Raw genomic sequence first — 24058 nt, 5'->3', positions numbered from 1 at the left:
TCCCCCCGCAGGGTGCGGCTATGACCCTTACAACCCGGAGCTTCCCAAGCCCGTGTCGCAGAGCCGCAATGGTTCCTTGGAGGCGATCGCCGAGGCGGCGCCCGGCATCCTGGAGCTCGAGCTGGTCAACAAGGCCATCGAGGCCGTCAAGAACGAAGTCGAGCGAGAGCAAAAGAAGTATGAGGAGCTCTTGGGGACGGCGAAGGAGTACGGCTCGTCCGAGCCCCCGTCGCTCGTCTCCAAGGCCTCTGGGTCTGCAGCGCCCAAGTCGTTCACTGCCTTGGAATATAACCCGGGGGGCTACAGCGCGGGCGGCACGGCCGACTACAATCCCACCCCCCTTGCGGTGGCCGCTCCTAGCCGCTCCACCAAGTACACCTTGGACTCCTTCGACAAGGCGAAAGGCAAGGGCAGCTCGCTGGAGTACGTCCCCACCGTGGTCACCCAGCCCAAGAAGTACAGTTGCACCGTGGCCAAGAGCAAATACACCCTCGACAACTCCAAGCCGTCCACGGACTTGGAGTACGACCCTCTGTCGAATTACTCCGCCCGGCTCCTGAGCAAAGCCAAGGAGCAGAGGGGGGCGAAGAGGAAAAGGGAGGCCGGCCCCGAGGAGGGGTATTCGCCTTCTCCCAAGAAGCACTGCGACGCAGGGAGCGGCCCCGAGCCGGACGCCAGGTTCTCCGACTCGGAAGAGGAGCGCGAAGCGGCTCCCGTCTTCCCTTCGAAACCGGAAGCGGGTCCCACGGACGGGAAGGGGTCCGTGTGGGCCGATTCCCGTTCTCGGCAAATGAAGGAGACGGCGGTGCAGTACGATATGGGGGACATCGAGGGCGGCGTCAAGGGCTCGCCGGAGGAGGGGGAAAGGTTGGCCAAGGTGCCCCCCAAAAGGGACACGAGCGAGGGCAAGGGGGGCCCGAAGGAGAAGGTGAAAAAGAAGGCCGGCGGCGGCCACGCGGCGGACGGCAAGAGGGAGCGTGGCAAGGTTGCGGACAAGGAGAAGGCGGAAGCGAAGGCTCAGCGCAGGAATGGGGAGAGGAGTAAGGAGGAGCACGGCAAGCCCCACGCCGACGGGCGTTCGAGGAAACAGGATGAGCCCCCCAAGGCTGCAAAAGCGGGGAGCTCTGGCACGTGCAAGAAGGTCCCGCAAGGACCCAGAGCAGAGAAGAAATTGGGCAGCGTGAAGAAAGATGGGAAGCTGAACCCGCCCGGGGGCTTGAGACCCAAGGCCGAGGCTTCGCAGGCCGAACGTAAAGACAAGCAGGGGAAGCGGCCCTCCTCGAAGGGTCCCACGGAGAGCCCCGGAGCCAAGGGGAAGGCGAAACGGCGGGCTCTGAGCCACGCTGACCTCTTCGGGGATGAGAGCGGGGACGAGGGGCAAGCCGGGCAGCCTCACCCCGTGGCCTTCCCGGACGTGAGCTCGGATTCGGACCGAGACAACGACGGCTGCTTCCTTCCGCCCCGGGACAACGGGGTGGCGAAGCGCCCTAAGACGCCCAAAGCTGCTGCTCCTCCTTCCTCCTCCTCCTCCTCCTCTTCCGACGAGCTCGACTATTCAGTCCTGGAGAGGGACGTGGACTTCGAGTCCGACCCCATGGAGGAGTGCCTTCGGATTTTTAATGAGTCGACTGACGTCAAGATGGAAGACAAAGGCAGGCTGGGGAAGCAGGTAAATGGTTTGGGGGTAGGTTAGTTGAGAAAGGGATGTGGGTGACGCTGTGGGTTAGGAACCACATTTCATTTCAACAGGTCTACTCTTCAGTTAGGGACGCGGGTGGCACTGTGGTCTAAACCACAGAGCCTAGGACTTGCCGATCAGAAGGTCGGCGGTTCGAATCCCGCCACGGGGTGAGCTCCCGTTGCTCGGTCCCTGCTCCTGTCAACCTAGCAATTCGAAAGCACGTCAAAGTGCAAGTAGATAAATAGGTACCGCTCCAGCGGGAAGGTAAACGGCGTTTCCGTGCACTGCTCTGGTTCTCCAGAAGCGGCTTAGTCCTGCTGGCCACATGACCTGGAAGCTGTACGCCGGCTCCCTTGGCCAGTAAAGCGAGATGAGTGCCGCAACCCCAGAGTCGGCCATGACTAGACCTAATGGTCAGGGGTCCCTTTACCTTTACCTTTAGGTTGGGAAGAAAGCCCCTCTGGCTCCGCTCCAACTTAACCCAGGTGAGGCTGTTTTGTGGGCGGGGGTCGCACTCCCTTAATTCTTTTGAGTTTAGCTATTCCGAGTGAAACGTAAAAACTGGAGGTGTTTCTGTGGCCGACACCCATTTGCTCGGACCTTTTCGTAGAATCGGAATCATATAATTTTTAGAGTTGGAAAGGGTCACCAGGGTCACCTAGCCGAATCCCATGCAATGCAGGAATCTTTCGGCTGAGGTGGGATTCGAACTCATCACCCTGGGGTTAAGAGTCTCGTGCTGTACCGCCTGAACTACTCACAGCCTTTTCGAGGCTAAGGGCGATTAATCGCACAAATAAAAGTAACTCAGTGGCCCTGAGCATCAGGGTGGATCTGATTTAAATCACAATTTAAACCACGAGTCAGTAAGGCTTTATTTAAACCATTTTTTTACAGAGAGACTCATTCTTGCTGGTATCGTCTTAATATTTACAACCAGATGAAGGTTTCATTTTTGGAGTAATAAATTTTCAGAGTCGTTTTTACAGTTACATCAAAAACTACCGATTTGGTTCTACATAGGCCAATAATTATGAAATTATGGTGAGGTTTAATAAGTTAACTGTTCATATTTGGACAACTTTTTTGCTGTGTTTTATTGGAAGGAGAAAAACAACCATTTCCTTAATAACAGTTTAAACAATTTATTTAACTAAGACAGTGACATCATAGCACGTGTCCTTTTATTTAAAACGCACCTCTGGGTTATTTGTGGGGCGTAGGAATTCGTTCATTTATTTTTTTCCTTCCAAAATGTAGTCCTGCCTCCCAAATGGTCTGAGGGACAGTGGACCGGCCCACGGCTGCAAAAGATTGCTGAGCCCAGTGCAATTGCTTCTGCGAAGTGACTTCCCTCATCACAAATCCTCTTTGTTTCGCTTTCGCTTCTGCTTTGCGGTTCCCCTTACTGTAAGGCGAGGCTCTTTTCCCACCCTCCTTCCCAGCAAAACATGCAAACGGCGGTGGAGCAGAAAGCTGTCGTTCCCTTTCGTTAACCCTCTCTCTTTTTATCCCCTGCCTCCCCCTCCCCCTGCCCCACCAGCCATCGAAAGAGGACGGGTCCGAGGAAAAGCCGGCCGAAGACTGTCTAACCACACTCTTTCCTGGCCAGAAGCGAAGGATCTCCCACGCGACGAAGCCAGGGAACGTAAGTGGATAGCAGCAGCTGGATCATGCCCAAAGATACCGTTTTACCATATTGGCCTGAATATAAACCTCACTCTTCCCACCCCCTCCAAATTCCGACCGCGAAAAGTCGAAGCTTAAATTCGCCGCCTTACGAAAACGGGCTTTTACGATACCGCTGCTGAAATAGACATACATTTTGGAATTACAGTGGTACCTCGGGTTAAGTACTTAATTCGTTCCGGAGGTCCGTACTTAACCTGAAACTGTTCTTAACCCGAAGCACCACTTTAGCTAATGGGGCCTCCCGCTGCCGCCATGCGATTTCTGTTCTCATCCTGAAGCAAAGTTCTTAACCCGAGGTACTATTTCTGGGTTAGCGGAGTCTGTAACCTGAAGCGTATGTAACCCGAGGTACCACTGTATACATTTTCAGAGTAGTTTTTACGGTTATATCCAGAATTACTGATTTGGCTATACTGTTAGAAGTACAGATCATTATGAAATTGTTGTGAGGCTTTATAAGCTAACTGCTTATATTTGGGCAACTTTTCTGCTGTGCCTTATTGCCAGGAGACAAACGGATCATTTCCTTAGCAACAGTTTGAACAATTCATTTAACTAAGACAGGTAACATTGTAGCGTATGTATCCATGTTTGTTAACTGATGTGGTTAAATAATTAAAAACAAAACTAAAAGCTTAGACGGAGTTTCAGCACACATGAAAAATGGAAAACAAATCCTTATTTCCTTATTGGACTAAAATAGAAAATTTTTCCTCCGAAAGCATTTTATTTTAAAAATCTGATTTAATTTTTTTTTTAAAAAAATCCGATTTAAATAATAAAAAAATCTGATTTTTTTTTAATCGTTGATTTTTCTCCACCCTGTTCTGAATATTCAGATTTGCTGGGGTTCTGAATGTCATCATCAGTGCTCAGACTCCCGTCAGCCTCAAGGCAGCATAGCCCAGTGGTCACGGACAATGAGGGAGTCCAGCAACGTGCAGAAGGCCGTAGGTTCCCTTCCTGAGAGAGGGGAGCACCACTTCTTAGATCAGGGGTGGGCAGCAAGCCTTTGGCCCTCCAGATGTCTTTGGACTCCCAAGTCCCATCAGCCCCCATTGGCCAGGGATGCTGGGAATTGTGGTCCAACAACACCTGTGGAATCTCCATCTGTGTTCTCCTCCCTCCCCGGTTTCTTTTTACTGGAATTTTCCGCTCTGGAGGGCTTTGTTTTTCACCCCGTGAAACGAAAGCAGAGAGCTCTTAATGGCCCGATGTTTGCGAGGTGTGCGCTGACCCCTTTTTCTCCCTGCCTTGCCGCGAAAAGCTTTGTTTTGACAAGTAAGGTCTGTGGTCAGCACAAATAACGTCTCGTGCTTTTCGCCCACCAATCCATTAGTCGTCCCCCACCCCACCCCCAAATCTAACAGAGAGATAAGGGACATGGGTGAAATGAGTTGGAAATGGCGAAGCTCCAACATTTCGCTGTTCCTTAGCACCGCTGTACCCGGACTACCTCGCAGTGGGTTTGAGGCAGGCCGTGGGGAGAGAACAAAGGCGGCCTTGCTGCGTACTGGGTGTAGTCCATGTGGCGTTTGCCGGATCGCGTCCCACTGCAACAGGGGCCAGCAAGCTTTTTCAGACGTGGGCTGGTACACCGTCGCTCATGTGATCACGCGTAGCGGTGATTATTATTATTATTATTATTATTATTATTATTATTATTATTATTATTATTAATTTCTATTTATACCCCGCCCTGCCCAGCCAAGGCCGGGCTCAGGGCGGCTAACAAGCAATAATAAAAAGTTGAATGAATACAACTTCAAAACAAGATTAAAATACAACATTAAAATATTAAAATGCAGCCTCCTCACAGGAGGAGAAAGGAAAAAGAAAGAGGGGGAGGGAATCAAATTGGCTCCAAGCCAAAGGCCAGGTGGAACAGCTCTGTCTTACAGGCCCTGCGGAAAGAAATCAGATCCTTCAGGGCCCTGGTCTCATGAGACAGAGCGTTCCACCAAGTCGGGGCCAGTGCTGAAAAGGCCCTGGCTCTGGTTGAAGCCAATCTGACTTCCTTAGGGCCCGGGACCACTAGGGTGTTGCTATATATGGACCTTGAGGCTCTCCGTGGGGCATACCAGGAGAGGCGGTCCCGTAGGTACGAGGGTCCTAGGCCATGAAGGGCTTGAAAGGTCAAAACCAGCACCTTAAACCTGACCCTGTACTCCACCGGGAGCCAGTGCAGCTTGAAAAGCACTGGGTGAATATGCTCCCATGGCAGAGACCCCGTGAGGAGCCTTGCTGCAGCATTCTGCACCCGCTGGAGTTTCTGGGACAGCTTCAAGGGCAGCCCCGCGTAGAGCGAATTACAGTAGTCAAGCCTGGAGGTGACCGTCGCATGGATCACTCTGGATCGTTAAGTGGGTGGGGCTGACCTTCCTGCCCCTCCCTTTATAATTGGCTCAAACTCTGTCCTCTGTTTGCTGCCCCCGTCTTGTCGGTGCTAACCAAACTCCTTGCTTCCCCCTTCCTCTCCGCGCAGGCTGAGACCCCGACCAAGCCCGTCTTCCGCCCGTACCGGCCCCCGACGGCCCAAGAGGTGTGCTACCAGCGGATCCAGTTGGCCCAGAAGCAGGCAGCCCAGCTGGCCCGGCAGCTGCCCCCCACGCGGCCGTCTCCGGCACCCCCGAGAGCCTCCGTGGCGATGCACAAAGGGGAGAAGAAGAGGATCGCTCACGTGCCCAACCCTGCTCTTCCTGCAGTGTCCAAGTGCGGTAAGCGAGTGCTTCCGATTCTCTGCTACAAGGGGTGGGGAATCTGCTACAAGCCGGTGCTATACCAGCTGCACTGGCTCCCGGTGGAGTACAGGATCAGGTTTAAGGTGCTGGTTTTAACCTTCAAAGCCTAGGACCCTCGTACCTACGGGACCGCCTCTCCTGGTATGTCCCACAGAGGAACTTACGGTCTTCAAACAAAAACGTCTTGGAGGTCCCGGGCCACAGGGAGGTTAGGCTGGCCTCAACCAGAGCCAGAGCTTTTTCGGCTGCAGCTCCAACCTGGTGGAACGCTCTGTCCCAAGAGACTAGGGCCTTGCGGGACTTGACATCTTTCCGCAGGGCCTGTAAGACAGAGCTGTTCCTCCAGGCCTTTGGTTGGGGCGCAGCCTGACTCCCTCCTTTGGCAATCTTTACAAAACTTTAGTTTATGGTTGCCATCAATTTTGATTTTAATTAATTTTTATAATGTTTTTATAATGTTGCACTATTTTAGTGTTGTTAGCCGCCCTGAGCCCGGCTTCGGCTGGGGAGGGCGGGATATAAATAAAATTTATTATTATTATTATTATTATTATTATTATTATTATTATTATTATTATTATTATTCCTTTCTGAGTGACAGGCCTATTTCAACATCTGGTAGAGCATGGGGTTTTGTTTTTTGTTTGTGTAATGGTCACACGTGTTTTGGGAGGACACCCCCATGTTAAGATTCGAAGTGATGGCGATGGTTCTGTGTTTCCTTAAGGAAATGTGGAGCGCCCTGATGGGATCTGCAGGATCCACTCTAGCTCCACTCTGTCCACCTCAGCCCTGATCTCTCCCAATTGCTCACCCAATAATCGTCCCACTGATGCCAACAATCAGTGGGGTTTTCCGCAGTCCCTTTGCCGCGTTGGGTTCTGTTCGTCTTCCCCCTTATCTTGCGCCAGTTTAAGTAAACATTGCATTCCATTCCCACGCTGTTTCCAGTTTCACTTTTACAGCCAACGCCACACGGGCAGGACAGAGAGGTAAGAGTGATATAAAACAATTACTATTATCATTTTTTAAGAAGCAGGAGCGACCTCACCTGTGGTGTGAACTTTCATTAATTACCGAGAAACAGGATAAGCTTTTTTTTTTTTTGCTTTGTTTTTCCCTGCCTGTTAAAATTAACGCCTCTTCTTTATGCCAGCAGCCAATTTGCGTTGCGGGTGAGAATTACCGTATTTTTTTCTCTGTAGGACTCACTTTTTCCCTCCTAAAAAGTACGGGGAAATGTGTGTGCGCGTCTTATGGAGCGAATGCAGGCTGCGCAGCTATCCCAGAAGCCAGAACAGTAGGAGGGATTGCTGCTTTCACCGCGTAGCGATCCCTCTTGCTGTTCTGGCTTCTGAGATTCAGAATATTTTTTTTCTTGTTTCCTCCTCCAAAAACTAGGTGCATCTTGTGGTCTGGTGCATTTTATAGGTGAAAAATACGGTAATCTGCAGGGATATCGCTTCAGTTGTATTAGTTCCAGTCTCAAAAAAAGAGTTAAAAGTAGGGAGGTTTTGCTGACCTGATGCCCTAAGGGGGCGAACCTTGATGGTTATTATGCAGTGTCTGGCCGCGATGGCGGTCACTCTCACTACGAGAGAGTCCTCCGTATCCGAAAACAGCTTCTGCCTCCGGTGTGACGAACGGCTCCTTCAGAGCATAGGAGGCGAATCCCATTTAATCTCCCTGTCTGCACAGGGAGAGAGTATGTCACCAGGATCTTCGCCCTGGGTATCATAAATCGCTGCGTAGTTATCTCTCTCGGCATGGCAGCCGATAACTAGTCTGGCGCCTCTACTCCCCGAAGGAGACATTATGCAAGTTTCCAAAATTGCAGGGGGGCGGAATACATAGAGAAAAGTTTTGTGTTCCTCTCTTGTTTTTTATTATTATTTGATTTTAAAAAGTATAATCATAAAACAACAAAAAATTCAAGATCCAACTATTGAGATTGCTCTGAATCTCCTGACTTCCGCACATCTCCCTTCCCTGGGTCCTAACGATAATATTTACAACTTCATATCAACACTTACCCAAATTTTTATCCTTCCAAATTATCCATACTTTACAAGTGTGGTTAAAATCCTGCCCGTGTTTTAACCCAGGGGTAGGCAACCTAAGGCCGGTGAGCCGGATGCGGCCCAATCGACTTCTCAATCCGGCCCGTGGTCGATCCAGGAATCAGCATGTTTTTACATGAGTAGAATGTGTCCTTTGATTTAGAATGCATCTCTGGGTTATTTGTGGGGCATAGGAATTCGTTCATTTCCCCCCAAAAAATATAGTCCGGCCCACCACATGGTCTGGACCGACCCACAGCTACTGATGGATTGATTGATTGATTGATTGTGTGACTGCAGTACACTGTTTATTGCTTTCATTTTATGGACCAGTGGTGTCTGGTTAGATAGTAAAATTCATGTTAAATTGCTGTTTTAGGGGTTGTTTTTAAAAGTCTGGAACGGATTAATCCATTTTGCATTACTTTCAACTGGAAAGCGAGCTTTGGTTTTGGAACGCCTTGGTTTTGGAACGGAATTTCCGAAATGGATTAAGTTTGATAACCAAGACAGCACCTTATAGGTTTAGCTCTAGACATTGCCCTGTTAGGTTTATCTTGTTTTCTTCTTGCGTGTCCCCCATCCCCATGTGTTCCCAGCCCTAGGAGGTCTCAAGAAAACCGCTTCGCCCGGGAGCACGGCATCTTCCAACGGGGCCGAAGCCCTGTCCCTGAAAGCCCGCACGCTTGCTGGGATGGCGTCCAAGACGACCAACACGAACGTCCCCAAAAGGATAGCCCACGCTCCCACACTGCAGGTACAGATTCTCTCCACTGCCCCCCCCCCCCCCCGGAATTGCTTCACAAGGGAGCACGCAGAATGCAGGGGCCTCTGTCAGAGATGGGTTGTGAAATGCGCTGGGCTGCACAGAATGGTAGATCGGCATCGTTGGAAGTAGTGAGGTGAGAATAGGCCTTTCAAGATGAGCACCAGCACTTTGAATTGTGCTAGGAAACATACTGCGAGCCAGTGGAGATGCTTTAGGACCAGTGTTATGTGGTCTCGGCGGCCGCTCCCAGTCCCCATTCTAGCTGCCGCATTCTGGATTAGTTGCAGTTTCTGGGTCACCTTCAAAGGTAGCCCCACGTAGAGCGCATTGCAGTAGTCCAAGCGGGAGATAACCAGAGCATGCGCCACTCTGGCCAGACAGTCTGCGGGCAGGGAGGGTCTCATCCTGCGTACCAGATGGAGCTGGTAGACAGCCGCCCTGGACGCAGAATGGACCTGCGCCTCCACGGACTCCCAGGCTGTGCGGCCTCTGCCTGGTTCCCTGCACAACCTCTCGTCTCGCAGGGAGGGAACCGCCAGAAGGCCCTCGGGAGATGGACCCCAGTGTCCAGGCTGGACAATGGGGGTGGAGACGCTCCTTCAGGTCTACTGGGCCATTCAGGGCTTTCAAGGTTGGCACCAACGCTTTGAATTGTGCTTGGAGACATCCTGGGAGCCAGTATAGGTCTTTCAGGACCGGTGTTGTATGGTTTTGGCGGCCGCTCCCAGTCCCCAGTCTGGCTGCCACATTCTGGATTAGTTGCGGTTTCCGGGTCACCTTCAAAGGCAGCCCCACAGAGAGCGCATGGCAGTAGTCCAAGCGGGAGATAACCAGGGCATGCATCCCTCTGGTGAGGCAGTCTGTGGGCAGGGAGGGTCTCCCTTGGAGATGGACCCCGGTGTCCGAGCTGAACGATGAGGCTGGAGATGCTCGTTAGGTCAGGAGAGGGACTGTCTGGCAGGGCTTTCTGAGGTTGCCAAATCACCTCACCGTTGTCCAGGCTGGAGCCTAGAAGGCAGCTGTTTTTTTAAACCCTATTGGAAATTACTTTAGCCCTTGTGCGGCAAAGTCCAGTATCTCAAACGTGCCTGTGTGCCTTAATAATAATAATACCGTATTTTTCGCTCTATAAGACGCACCAGACCACAAGACGCACCTAGTTTTTGGAGGAGGAAAACAAGAAAAAAAATATTCTGAATCTCAGAAGCCACAACAGCAAGAGGGATCGCTGCGCAGTGAAAGCAGCGATCCCTCTTGCTGTTCTGGCTTCTGGGATAGCTGCGCAGCCTGCATTCGCTCCATAAGACGCACACACATTTCCCCTTACTTTTTAGGAGGGGAAAAGTGAGTCTTATACAGCAAAAAATACGGTAATTTATTATTTATACCCCGCCCATCTGGCTGGGTTTCCCTGGCCACTCTATTTGTTTAATAAGCTATTAAACATTAAAAGCTTCCCTAAACAGGGCCGCCTTCAGATGTTTTCTAAAAGTTTGGTAGTTGTTGTTCTCTTTGACATCTGGTGGGAGGGTGTTCCACAGGGCGGGCGCCACCACCGAGAAGGCCCTCTGTCTGGTTCCCTGTAACTTGGCTTCTCGCAATGAGGGAACTGCCAGAAGGCCCTTGGCGCTGGACCTCAGTGTCCGGGCAGAATGATGGGGGTGGAGACTCTCCTTCAGGTCTACTGGGCCGTTTAGGGCTTTCAAGGTCAGCACCAACACTTTGAATTGTGCTCGGAAACGTACTGGGAGCCAATGTAGGTCTTTCAGGACTGGTGTTATGTGGTCTCGGAGGCCGCTCCCAGTCACCAGTCTAGCTGCCACATTCTGGATTAATTGTAGTTTCCGGGTCACCTTCAAAGGTAGCCCCACGTAGAGCGCATTGCAGTAGTCCAAGCAGGAGATAACCAGAGCATGCACCACTCTGACTTCTAAAAGTTTGGTAGTTCTTTTTCTCTGGTGGGAGAGCGTTCCACAGGGAGGGCGCCACCACCGAGAAGGCCCTCTACCTGGTTCCCTGTAACTTGGCTTCTCACAGCGAGGGAACCGCCAGAAGGCTTTCGGTGCTGGACCTCAGTGTCCGGGGAGCCTTCAGCTCCCCTTCATTCCACATGTATTTGTTCAGTACATTCGTAGGCCATGGATCTCCTCCCCTCCCCCCTTTCATCTTCACAACTGCCTTGCTAGGTAGGCTGGACCCAAGATGACTGCTTAGCTCCCCAAGGTCACCCAACATGACCGAGCGTGAGGATCTCGCGGGCCAGTCGCACATGCTGTAGCCCCACAGATCCCAGTAGCCTGTCGGGAAAAGGGGCGGGCGATGCGTCGGCCGAATTCCTCAGGCGAATCTCTCCTCCTCCCCCAGAGTGCCACTTTGAAAAGACCAGTGATCCCCACGGAGTTCGGGGCAAAGGTTCCCACCAACATCCGGCAGAGATACCTCAACCTCTTCATCGACGAGTGCCTGAAGTCGTGCAGCTCACAGCAGGAAGCGTTCGACAAGGTTCGTACCTTTGAGGAATAATAATAATAATTTATTATTTATACCCCGCCCATCTGGCTGGGCTTCCCCAGCCACTCTGGGCGGCTTCCAACAAAATATTAAAATGCAGTAATGCATCAAACATTAAAAGCGTCCCTAAAGAGGGCTGCCTTCAGATGTCTTCTAAAAGTCTGGTAGTTGTTTAAAGCAAAATAAAAGTTAAAAAAACAACAACAGGAAACAAAACCAGAAGTAAGCACTAGAGAACATAAAGAACATAAAAATACTCACCCGTGGAGATACGTAGAAAGGTGAAGTCCTTACACTTCACCAGCAAACAGATGAGCTTTCTGGGCCTTGCGGCTCCCTTTCTTTGCACCTTCCCATGAGTGCTTTTTGCCTGGCTGGCAATGTTCCCTGGCCGGAGGAGAGAGAGAGAACGAGAGAGTCTGGGTTCGTGTTTGAGCGAGCCACCTGCAGAAACGAAGCCTGTTTTGCAGAGGGCGGTATTTATTCAGTGTGGCGTAGTGGTTAAGAGCGGTGGACTCGTAATCTGGGGAACCGGGTTCGCTTCCCTGCTCCTCCACATGCAGCTGCTGGGTGACCTTGAGCCAGTCACACTTCTCTGAAGTCTCTCAGCCCCACTCACCTCACAGAGTGTTTGTTGTGGGGGAGGAAGGGAAAGGAGAATGTTAGCCGCTTTGAGACTCCTGAAGGGGAGTGAAAGGCGGGATATCAAATCCAAACTCTTCTTCTTATTATTATTCATTCGTTTCTCCGGCCAACGATGTCCTGTCCGCAGGCCCTGGCGGAGGAGAAGGTGGTCTACGACCGCAGCACCAGCCGCAACATCTACCTGAACGTGGCGGTGAATACCCTGAAGAAGCTGCGCAGTGTCCTTCCCAGCCCCGCGCACGATGCTCGCAGTGCGTATCTTTCCTTGCTTGCTTCTTTTGTAAGATTATTATTATTAAGGCAAAGGGACCCCTGACCATTAGGTCCAGTCGTGACCGATTTTGGGGTTGCAGCGCTCATCTCGCTTTACTGGCCGAGGGAGCCGGCGTACAGCTTCCGGGTCATGTGGCCAGCAGGACTAAGCCGCTTCTGGCGAACCAGAGCAGCGCACGGAAACGCCGTTTACCTTCCCGCCAGAGTGGTACCTATTTATCTACTTGCACTTTGACGTGCTTTCGAACTGCTAGGTGGGCAGGAGCAGGGACCGAGCAACGGGAGCTCACCCCGTCGCGGGGATTTGAACCTTCTGATCAGCAAGTCCTAGGCTCTGTGGTTTAACCCACAGCGCCACCCGCGTCCCTTTTTATTATTAGTAGTAGTTATTTATTTACATACATAAATATACATACATAAATGCCCCACCTGTCTGGCTGGGTTTCCGCAGCCACTCTGAGCGGCTTCCAACAAAATACTAAAATACAATAATTCATCAAATGTTAGAAGCTTCCCTAAACAGGGCTGCCTTCAGATGTCTTCTAAAAGTCAGATAGCTGTTTATTTCCTTGACATCTGACGGGAGGGCGTTCCACAGGGCAGGCGCCACCACCGAGAAGGCCCTCTGCCTGGTTCCCTGTAACCTCGCTTTTTGCAGGGAGGGAGCCACCAGAAGGCCCTCAGAGCTGGACCTCAGTGTCCAGGCCATTAAGAAACAGCAGACCTAACTTAGCCCTGATCATTCATCTCAGTGGGCCTGCTCTGAGCTACGGTCTGCTAACTGCATCCGATCCATGGGTGGTTGTGCAGAAATTTGCGGACTCGAGCGTCCCAGGCTGGAGCCTGCTTTCAGAAACGCTCGCTAACGTGCCCATTTCGCACCCGGCTCCTTTTCCCCCTTCCCAGGGATTGGCAACCGGAAGCTGGTGTCTCACGAGGCCATGCTGGGAGGCAAACTGGCCGCCAAGACCAGCTTCACCTTGAACCGCTCTGCGGCCGCTCAGTTGCGGGCAGAGGACTTGAAAGGTAGGCTCCTCTTTGTGTCTTCTGTGTGTGTGTGTGTGTGTGTCTGTGTCTGCGCCCCCTTCCTTTCTGCCGAATGAGGGCCTCGGGGCCGTTTAATCCCTAAATCCAGAGCGAGGTTAAAAAGGTAAAGGTAAAGGGACCCCTGACCATTAGGTCCAGTCGTGGCCGACTCTGGGGTTGCGGCACTCATCTCGCTTTATTAGCCAAGGAAGCCGGCGTCCAGCTTCTGGGTCATGTGGCCAGCAGGACTAAGCCGCTTCTGGCGAACCAGAGCAGCGCACGGAAACGCCGTTCCCCTTCCCGCCGGAGCGGTACCTATTTATCTACTTGCACTTTGACGTGCTTTTGAACTGCTAGGTTGGCAGGAGCAGGGACCGAGCAACGGGAGCTCACCCCGTCATTGCGGGGATTCCAACCGCCGACCTTCCGATCGGCAAGTCCTAGGCTCTGTGGTTTAACCCACAGTGCCACCCGCGTCCCTAAAGGTAAAGGGACCCCTGACCATTAGGTCCAGTCGTGGCCAACTCTGGGGTTGCGGCGTTCATCTCGCTTTACTGGCCGAGGGAGCTGGCGTTTGTCCACAGACAGCTTCCGGGTCATGTGGCCAGCAGGACTAAGCCGCTTCTGGCGAACCAGAGCAGCGCACGGAAACGCCGTTTCCCTTCCCACCGGAGTGGTACCTATTTATCTACTTGCACTTTGACGTGCTTTTGAACTGCTAGGTTGGCAGGAGCAGGGACCAAGCAGAACACCGCAAAACCTTTGCAATCCCTCTGAAACCATGATAGCAGGGGCTAACGTCTCGGCTCAGCCGGTTTGAATTGAGCAAGCCAATCTCTTTGCCACCCTCAGGGGCCTCCCTCTACCGCCGGCTCAAGGAGTACGTGTTGACGGAGGAGGACCTGAAGGAGCACGGGTACCCCCTGCCGTGCCCCGAGACGTCGGGCCGCGCCGTCGTCTTCAATGCGGAGGAGAAGAAAACGAACGACGGTAAGCTCCGCGGGGAGAGGGGCGAGGCCCGCGAGGGCTTCTGGCTTGGCGATCCTCATATAGTATCGATCCGTTGCATTTATAACCCCTCCTGTGTCGTTTTCCTCCTCCCCGCTTTATCGCCAGCGGCAGCCCTGGGAGGTTGGTTGGGCTGAGAGGCAGGTTCACCCACTGAGCAGGGATTTGAACCCCATGAAAACAGGATTTTTTCCCCTTTGCAAAGTGAGCTCAACAACTTTGAGCTGATCCTCAAAAAAACTGGGCTTTTCATCTTTGCAAAAGAAGCTACACAACTGTGAGCTGATTTCCCCCAGAAAACAGGGCTTTCCCCCTTTCTTCCTCTAAAAACTAGGTGCGTCTTATGGTCAGGTGCGTCTTAATGGCACGAAAAATACGGCAATTCATTGAATCTCTCTCTTTCTTTCTCCCTCCCCCAAATTTCTAGGCTCTTGCAGAGTTTGCTGCCGCTGCGGCACCGAATACATGGTGACTCCGTCTGGGAACTGCGTCCGCAAGGAGGAATGCGTCCACCACTGGGGGAAGTTGCGCAAGCAGAGAGGTAGAACACGTTGCATTTGAGTTCCTTTTCTCCCGCAACTCATCCTTCCTCCGCAGGAGCTCAAAAGAAGTGGGTGTTTGCGGCGGTTTGCATCTTCTGCCCGCGCTCGGACTCCCTGCGCCGTTCCGTCTTCGCAACAACCTGTGAGAATTGCGCAGAGCTGCTGCTTCTCGTGGCTTGGGAGTGGGGACCCTGAGGGTCATCCAACCCAAATCCCCCTCGCATCCACGCATCAAAGCATCCACGACGAACCCAACCCCCGCTTATAAACCTCCGAGGAAGGAGAGTCCACAACCTCCTGTTTGCGTACAGTGGTGCCTCGCAAGACGAAAAGAATCCGTTCTGTGATTCTCTTCGTCTAGCGGTTTTTTCGTCTTGCGAAGCAAACCCATTGACGGATTAGCGGATTAGTGCTATTAGCGGCTTTTAGCGGCTTAGCGGATCAGCTGATAAGCGGCTTAGCGGCTTAGAAAAAGGGGGGGAAAGGGAAAAAAACCAGCAGGAACTCGCAAGACATTGTCGTCTTGCAAAGCAAGCCCATAGGAGATTCGTTTTGCGAAGCACCTCCAAAACGGAAAACTCTTTCGTCTAGCGAGTTTTCCGTCTTGCGAGGCATTCGTCTTGCGGGGCACCACTGTATTTCTACACCGCTTGGTTGTAAAAGCCATTCCACCCCCCTAAAAAAAAACCCTCAAAGGGGTTTCCGAAGAGAATAGAACAGGCATAGGGAAACTCGGCCCTCCAGTTGTTTTGGGGACTGCAACTCCCATCATCCCTAGCTAACAGGACCAGTGGTCAGGGATGATGGGAGTTGTAGTCTCAAAACATCTGGAAGGCTGGAGTTTGCCTATGCCTGGAATAGAATAACCAAGTTATTGGTTAAAAAAAAAAAAAAGGGCTGTTTTGAACATTCAGTGAAATGAAATGAAATCAGCCACAGGTTAAAGCAGGCACTGACATTCTGCGTGTCTGGACAGACTCGCCTGAACGAAATTCTTTTTCGCAGGCACCGAAAAGAATTCAGCGAACCTTTTCCGCCTTGTTCAACAGGCAGGCAGGCAGAGGTCCTGGATCCTTTGTTTGGATCCCTCCGCAGACCCTGAAACTTGCCAAGTCGCATTCTCTGAGGGTGGCCTACTGGGTAGGGCTGTTGTACAAGGCTGAAAACGGTTTGGCGTGGGGAAGGAATACATGGGTTCTGAGTGTTTTGAGACACTGAGGGGATAGAACAAATATTTGTTGTCGTTTAGTCGTGTCCGCCTCTTTGTGAAACCCTGGACCAGAGCACGCCAGGCCCTCCTGTCTTCCACTGCCTCCCGCAGTTTGGTCAAGCTCATGCTGGTAGCTTCGAGAACACTGTCCCACCATCTCGTCCTCCGTCGTCCCCTTCTCCTTGTGCCCTCCATCTTTCCCAACATCAGGGTCTTTTCCAAGGAGTCTTCTCTTCTCCTGAGGTGGCCAAAGTCTTGGAGCCTCAGCTTCAGGATCTGTCCTTCCAGTGAGCACTCAGGGCTGATTTCCTTCAGAATGGAGAGGTTGGATCTTCTTGCAGTCCTTGGGACTCTCAAGAGTCTCCTCCAGCACCATAATGTACCGGACCATTTCAATTCCCTTACCTAGTTGTTATGCAGCTTCGACAAAGAGCCACGCTTTGATCTTGGCTATTTCCTCTTCCCTCCCCGGCTCCTTCCCCTTATTTATCTCATCCCTTTGGTTGTAAACAATCATCGTTATTATTATTAATTTAAAACCTTTAGCGCTTGAGAGAAAGGCAGGATGTAAATATTGCAAGTAAGGACAGCCTCTGCGTATCGTTCAGCTGGTACCTTCTGCTGATTCCTAAGCCACAGTGTCCTCCTTCCTCAACCTTTTCCCTCCCTTTCAGTTCCTGGTGGCTGGGAAACCCATTACAACTGCTGTTCGGGAGCTGTGGGTTCCCCCGGGTGCCAAGTCGCAAAAGTAAGTACTTTCAAATTTCCTTGGTTTCCTTTTATCTCGCCCGTCCTCCGTCACGGAGCCCCAGGGGGTAGAAGCGTGGTCGTTAGATCTAGGCGCAGGTCGTAGTTCACTGGTAGAGCTCCTCCCTTGCAGGCAGAAGGTCCTAGGCCCAGTCCTGCCCCTGTCCCAATCCCCAGGTAGGACTGGGAATGCCCCCTTGCTTGAAACCTTGGGGAGCCCTGCCGGTCCCTGTGAACGTCAGCTAGACCAGGTTGCTCACCGGACAGCAAGACGGTCAGAGCATCTTACTCCGATCCCGGTCCGACTGCACTGGCTACCAATTCGTTTCCGGGCCCAATTCAAAGCGCTGGTTTCGACCTATAAAGCCTTAAATGGCTCAGGACCACAATACCTCAAGGACCGCCTCTTCCCATATGAACCTACCTGGACCCTGCGATCATCATCATCAACCTTTTATTCGACCGTCGGTCAGAAAAAAAGTACATTTGTCAATACACAGTTAAAAGCTCCAGGAAGATTTTAGAACTCAGCCAACACTAAAATGGGCTAAACAGATAGCCCCATGTCAATACAGTCAACTATAGTCTTGCGCCGCTTAAAAGCTAAAAAAAGAAATTTGGCCACCAAGGAAGGTATAGCTCTAGTGCCGTTATTCAGCAAGTGTAAAACCTGGTTTTCTCCGGATAGGAAGCTAGATTGACATAGGAGTGGGTCTATAAAGCTTTGTCTAAGCTCTGCATAAGAAGGGCAAGTCAAGAGGATGTGTTCGGTGGACTCAACCACACCCATGGCACAATGACAGGTTCTCTGGGCGTATGGACCCTGAGATCACCTTCCGAGGCCCTCCTTCGTATGCCCCCTCCTCAAGAGGTCCGGAGGGTGGCAACACGAGAACGGGGCCTTCTCTGCAGTGGCCCCCCTGTCTGTGGAATGCTCTCCCCAGGGAAGTTCGCCTGGCGTCTTCATTATACACCTTTAGGCGCCAGGCAAAAACGTTCCTTTTTAACCAGGCCTTTGGTTGATCTGTTTTGCATCCTATGCCCTTTTAAAATGTGGGGTTTTTTTGGGGGGAGGGGTGTTATTGGGTTGTTAGGGACGCGGGTGGCGCTGTGGGTTAAACCACAGAGCCTAGGGTTTGCCGAACGGAAGGTCAGCGGTTCGAATCCCCGCAATGACGGGGTGAGCTCCCGTTGCTCGGTCCCTGCTCCTGCCAACCTATCAATTCGAAAGCACGTCAAAGTGCAAGTAGATAAATAGGTACCGCTCCGGCGGGAAGGTAAACGGCGTTTCCGTGCGCTGCTCTGGTTCGCCAGAAGCGGCTTAGTCCTGCTGGCCACATGACCCGGAAGCTGTACACCGGCTCCCTTGGCCAGTAAAGCGAGATGAGCGCCGCAACCCAAGAGTCGGCCACGACTGGACCTAATGGTCAGGGGTCCCTTTACCTTTACTTTATTGGGTTGTTGTTTTTATTTTTATTAGTTATTTTGTGTTTTTATATCTTGATTTTATTCTCTGAACTGCCCTGAGTATAGGGCGGTATATAAATTCTAATAAAATGATGGTGATGATGATAGACTGCCTTTAAGCCTGGAGGCGTCTCCATGAATTTTTTCCTGACCCCTCTTTCAAAGCCATAGTCCTCCTAAAGCCAGGCAAGGTGAAATAAAGCCGTCTTCCTTCTCTCTTTGCCCCTCTAATTTCCTCCTCCCTCTTTCAGCAACACGTTCATGACGGCAGGAAGGAGAGCTTGGAAGGTTTCGTGAAGACCTTTGAGAAGATGCCCAGCGCGGACGGAAACCCGGGCATCTACGCCTTAGACTGCGAAATGGTTGGTAGAGTGTTCGATTGGGGCGAACTGGGGCGGTTTCGAAAAACGATAGCCATTAAAATCATCGGCTTAGGCAGCTCGAAATAGACTGCTTCTTTCAGCTTCGAACGTGTCTCTGTCTGTCTGCCTGTCGTGTCTGTTTTGAAAAAAGTTAACTAAAACCGTAGCTCTGTTCCTTAACGGCTGGAACCTCGGAAGCCGAACACCTTTGAACTCGAACGTTTCGGCTCCCGAGTGGTTGAAACCCGGAAGTGAGTGTTCTGGTTTTCGAACGATTTTCAGAAGCCAAATGTCCAGCTCGGCTTCCAATTGGCTGTAGGACGGTTCCAGGAGTCAAACGCATTCTGTATTCTGGTTACAGATAGGTAGCCATGTTGGTCTGCCATAGTCAAAATAAAAAATTCCTTCCAGTAGCACCTTAAAGACCAACTAAGTTAGTTCTTGGTATGAGCTTTCGTGTGCATGCACACTTCTTCAGATACCCCCGTATCTTCAGATACCCACGTATCTGAAGAAGTGTGCATGCACACGAAAGCTCATACCAAGAACTAACTTAGTTGGTCTTTAAGGTGCTACTGGAAGGAATTTTTTATTCTGTATTCTGTTCGATAACCAAGGCACGACTCAATCTATCTACCTATTTATCTATCTTTCTGTCTGACTATCTGTCTAGTTATATATCTGTCTATATCTATCTATCTATCTATCTATCTATCTATCTATCTATCTATATATCTATCTATCATCTATCTATCTATCTATCATCTATCTGTCTATCTATCATCTATCTGTCTGTCTATCTCTCTATCTATCTCTCTGTCTGTCTATCATCTCTCTCTCTCTCTCTCTCTCTCTCTCTCTCTCCCTGTCTATCCATATATCCATATATCTACTCTCTCTCTCTCTCTCTCTGTCTGCCTGTCATCTGTCTGTCATCTATCTGTCTGTCTGTCTGTCTATCTATCTGTTTATCTGTCTGTCAGTTTATCTATCTATCATCTATCGGTCTATCTATCTATCATCTATCTATCTATCATCTATCTATCTATCTATCTATCTATCTATCTATCTATCTATCTATCTATCTATCATCTATCTATCTATCTATCTATCTATCTATCATCTATCTCTGTCTATCATTCATCTATCTATCATCTATCTATCTATCTATCTATCTATCTATCTATCTATCTATCTATCTATCTATCATGTCTGTTCTGAAAAAAGATAACTAAAATCGTAGCTCTCTTCCTTAACTGCTGGGAAACAGTCGGCCGAAAGAAGCAGCCTTGAAAGCTGTCAGAAATCCCCCTTGATTCCTGCCTCTCTGGACCCCAAATCGGTTTAATCTCTGGGTCGTTGAGTCAGGCGAGGGTTTGGCGAATCGGGGATCAGGGCTGCCTGCGGAAAGGGGGGCTTCCTGAGACACCCCCCTCCAATCTCTCTCTCTTATTCTTCGGCTCCCGCAGTGTTACACCAAGCAAGGCCTGGAGCTGACTCGGGTCACGGTGATCAACTCAGAGCTGAAAGTCGTCTATGACACCTTTGTCAAGCCTGACCACAAAGTCGTGGACTACAACACTCGGTGAGAATGATCAGAGATCTTAATGCTTTCCTTTTTCCTTTCTCCTTCTGTGATGGAACTCCTATTTTTTTAGGTAATCCACGCATCTCCCCCGTTCATTCTTCTTTCTTTCAAATCTTTTTTTATTGAGTTTTACGTTGCAAATTTAAATTCAAACATTAAACATCAACATTATCATTTAGGATTCCCTGAACCCTTCAATTCCCCTCTGCCCTTTCATAGTTACCATTTTTATCAATCTTTTTTCCAACTGCTTCACTTATTTTCTCTATTTTTCTTAAATAATCCATTTTTTTTAACCTTAATTCTGAATACATTACAAGCATTCATCAAACCCTGCCAAAGAATTTTTCCCATTCCTTCTTAAAGTTTTAGAAGACATCTGAAGGCAGCCCTGTTCAGGGAAGCTTTTAATGTTTAATAGGTTACTGTATTTTAGTGTTCTGTTGGAAGCCACCCAGAATGGCTGGGGAAGCCCAGCCAGATGGGCGGGGTATAAATAATAAAAATAAAAGTTCTTCTTGGTTTCTTAATCTTCCCGCGAGTTTTGCCGTTTCTGCAGAGCCCGTTAACGTTGTCGCAATTCCTCTTCCTTCGTCGGCAGGTCAGTGTCCTCTTTCCATCTCTGCTCAAAAGAGCTGCCGGGAGACGCCTTGATCAAGCGGGAATTTTGTACGACTGCCTTCGCAATAATAATAATTTATACCCCACCCATCTGGCTGAGTTTCCCCAGCCACTCTGGGCGGCTCCCAACCAAGAGGACAGGATCACACTTCAAAATGACCTTGACAGATTAGAGAACTGGGCCAAAACAAACAAGATGAACTTTAACAGGGAGAAATGTAAAGTATTGCACTTGGGCAAAAAAAATGAGAGGCACAAATACAAGATGGGTGACACCTGGCTTGAGAGCAGTACATGTGAAAAGGATCTAGGAGTCTTGGTTGACCACAAACTTGACATGAGCCAACAGTCTGACGCGGCAGCTAAAAAAGCCAATGCAATTCTGGGGCTCATCAATAGGAGTATAGCATCTAGATCAAGGGAAGTAATAGTGCCACTGTATTCTGCTCTGGTCAGACCACACCTGGAGTACTGTGTCCAGTTCTGGGCACCCCAGTTCAAGAAGGACACTGACAAACTGGAACGTGTCCAGAGGAGGGCAACCAAAATGGTCAAAGGCCTGGAAACGATGCCTTATGAGGAACGGCTAAGGGAGCTGGGCATGTTTAGCCTGGAGAAGAGGAGGTTAAGGGGTGATATGATAGCCATGTTCAAATATATAAAAGGATGTCATATAGAGGAGGGAGAAAGGTTGTTTTCTGCTGCTCCAGAGAAGGGGACACGGAGCAATGGATCCAAACTACACGAAAGAAGATTCCACCTAAACATGAGGAAGAACTTCCTGACAGTAAGAGCTGTTCGACAGTGGAATTTGCTGCCAAGGAGTGTGGTGGAGTCTCCTACTTTGGAGGTCTTTAAGCAGAGGCTTGACAACCATAGGTCAGGAGTGCTCTGATGGTGTTTCCTGCTTGGCAGGGGGTTGGACTCGATGGCCCTTGTGGTCTCTTCCAACTCTAGGATTCTAAGTGTTAAAAACAGTACAGCGTTAAATATTAAAAAATTCCCTGAACAGGGCTGCCTTCAGATGTCTTTTAAAGATAGGATAGCTGCTTATTTCCTTCACATCTGAAGGGAGAGTGTTCCACAGGGCGGGCGCCACCACTGAGAAGGCCCTCTGCCTGGTTCCCTGTAACTTGGCTTCTCGCAATGAGGGAACCGCCAGAAGGCCCTCGGCGCTGGACCTCAGTGTCCGGGCAGAACGACGGGGGTGGAGACCCTTCTTCGCAAGGGCGAGTATTCCCAGCCGCTTGACGACGTTGATCTTTGCCTTCGCAGGTTTTCGGGCGTGACGGAGGCAGACCTGGAGAACGCCTCCATCACCCTGCGGGACGTCCAAGCCGTCCTCCTGAGCATGTTCAGCTCGGACACGATCCTGATCGGGCACAGCCTGGAAAGCGACCTGTTTGCGCTGAAGGTAACGGGGCAGTTCTGCGTTCTGCGTGCTTTGGGGAAAGGCAGGCAGCGATGTATCAGCCGCAGGGTTGGCTGGGGTCGTTTCCCCCCTTTGAGCGGCTTAACAGAGGAGTCTCTGCCCCCCCACCCCATCCAGACTGAAGCAACTGAGTAACACTAGATCAGGCGGGTATTCCCCATACCCATCGCTGTCCCCCGTCCCCCAGTCCTACGGACAAACCCCAAACCCGTCGCCATATCCTCCAACCTGGTTTCTTCCCAGAGCCGCAACTCTCCAAAGCATACCTTCTATCTCCCTGGTTCGCAACACACACGCCCCACGGGGGGGGGGGGGTCAATCTGATTTTTAGATAGGGGGCCAATTCGAGAATGAGCTATTAACAGTGAATGGCCTTTTAGGTTTCCTCGACATGAATAGGAGTTCACTTTTTGAATAATAAGAATCACCGTATTTTTCTGTCTATAAGACGCCCCCTATTTTGGGGGAGGGGACGCGGGTGGCGCTAAACCACAGCGCCTAGGGCTTGCCGATCAGAAGGTCGGCGGTTCAAATCCCCGCAATGACGGGGCGAGCTCCCGTTGCTCGGTCCCTTCTCCTGCCAACCTAGCAGTTCGAAATCACGTCAAAGTGCAAGTAGATAAATAGGTACCACTCCGGCGGGAAAGTAAACGGCGTTTCCGTGCGCTGCTCTGGTTCGCCAGAAGCGGCTTAGTCCTGCTGGCCACATGACCTGGAAGCTGTACGCCAGCTCCCTCGGCCAGTAAAGCGAGATGAGCGCCGCAACCCAAGAGTCAGCCACAACTGGACCTAACAGTCAGGGGTCCCTTTATCTTTACTATTTTGGGGTATTTAAGAAAATCGGGGGGAGATGGCCTCTGTGTATAAGACATTTCTGACATTTTAAAGAGGAAAAACCTAGTCCTATACATGCAAAAATATGGTATATGTTGGGTGGGGGGGGGGGAGAATCAGGATTTTACAGATGCTTGCAGATAGGTTGGGAACCACTGCTGTATCTATCTGAAAGGGTGGGAACAGCTTTTAAATTTAAAGGCCAAGTGGTGAGGGGGTTGTCTAGGGCTGGGGAATATATCGTCCGAAACCGTTCTGATGTCCATATCGCGAAATCAGGTTTCATCACTTCTGGCTTGGCGATATATCGCAAATCATGATGTTTGCGTGTGCTACGCACACTGCTTTCTTTCTTAAAAAAAAGTTTAGTGGGTACTTTCATTTTCCTACTCCTATGAGGCCAAACTTAGATTCAGAAAAGGTTTAGGGGTATGCCTACCCCTGCGTAGGTCCGCCCCCCAGAAAAAAAGCACTGGCTATACAAAAATCACAGTGTGGTGGGGACCCACGACACCGGCGAAGGCTTCTCTCGATTCCTGCAGCCCCTCTTAACTTGGCCGGCTCAGCTCTCCCCCGGGGGGCGGGCAGTGGATCGCAAGAGCAGGCGACGGCAAAAATCACGGCGCTGGAAAACCACAAATCCAGCCGATGCCTCTGCGTAGCCTGGTCGCGATCTATCAGTCTGTCGCAATGTTTAGCCGGCAATGATATCGCAAAGTTGGCAGCCAGATAATCGCCCGGCCCAAGTGGGGGGTCCGAGGACTCGTTCCTGGTGGCGCGAGGGTTTCCACTGGCGCAGAGGAACTTAGCAGAAGTACTTGGGGGGGAAAGGGAAACCCTTTGACCCCA

The 24058-nt window shown here is 50.8% G+C and overlaps 1 protein-coding gene across 2 annotated transcripts in view; it reads left to right on the top strand.

The window, feature by feature from the left end:
* Positions 1-24058, top strand: part of REXO1 (RNA exonuclease 1 homolog) — a 36327-nt gene that overhangs the window by 10213 nt on the left and 2056 nt on the right. For both annotated transcript variants that reach the window (XM_081177619.1, XM_081177620.1), the window contains exons 2-14: positions 12-1669; positions 3225-3329; positions 5859-6090; positions 8774-8931; positions 11308-11445; positions 12227-12350; positions 13279-13398; positions 14251-14388; positions 14834-14947; positions 16833-16906; positions 18624-18734; positions 20204-20319; positions 22219-22357. In XM_081177619.1, the coding sequence (XP_081033745.1) occupies positions 12-1669; positions 3225-3329; positions 5859-6090; positions 8774-8931; positions 11308-11445; positions 12227-12350; positions 13279-13398; positions 14251-14388; positions 14834-14947; positions 16833-16906; positions 18624-18734; positions 20204-20319; positions 22219-22357 (3227 nt within the window). The remainder of the gene's footprint in view (positions 1-11; positions 1670-3224; positions 3330-5858; positions 6091-8773; positions 8932-11307; positions 11446-12226; positions 12351-13278; positions 13399-14250; positions 14389-14833; positions 14948-16832; positions 16907-18623; positions 18735-20203; positions 20320-22218; positions 22358-24058) is intronic.

Source organism: Podarcis bocagei (assembly GCF_964188305.1).
Source record: "Podarcis bocagei genome assembly, chromosome: 18".
In the NCBI taxonomy this organism is placed as follows: Eukaryota; Metazoa; Chordata; class Lepidosauria; order Squamata; family Lacertidae; genus Podarcis; species Podarcis bocagei.
Note: the sequence above shows the minus strand (reverse complement) of the source record. Positions and strands in the feature narration are given on the sequence as shown.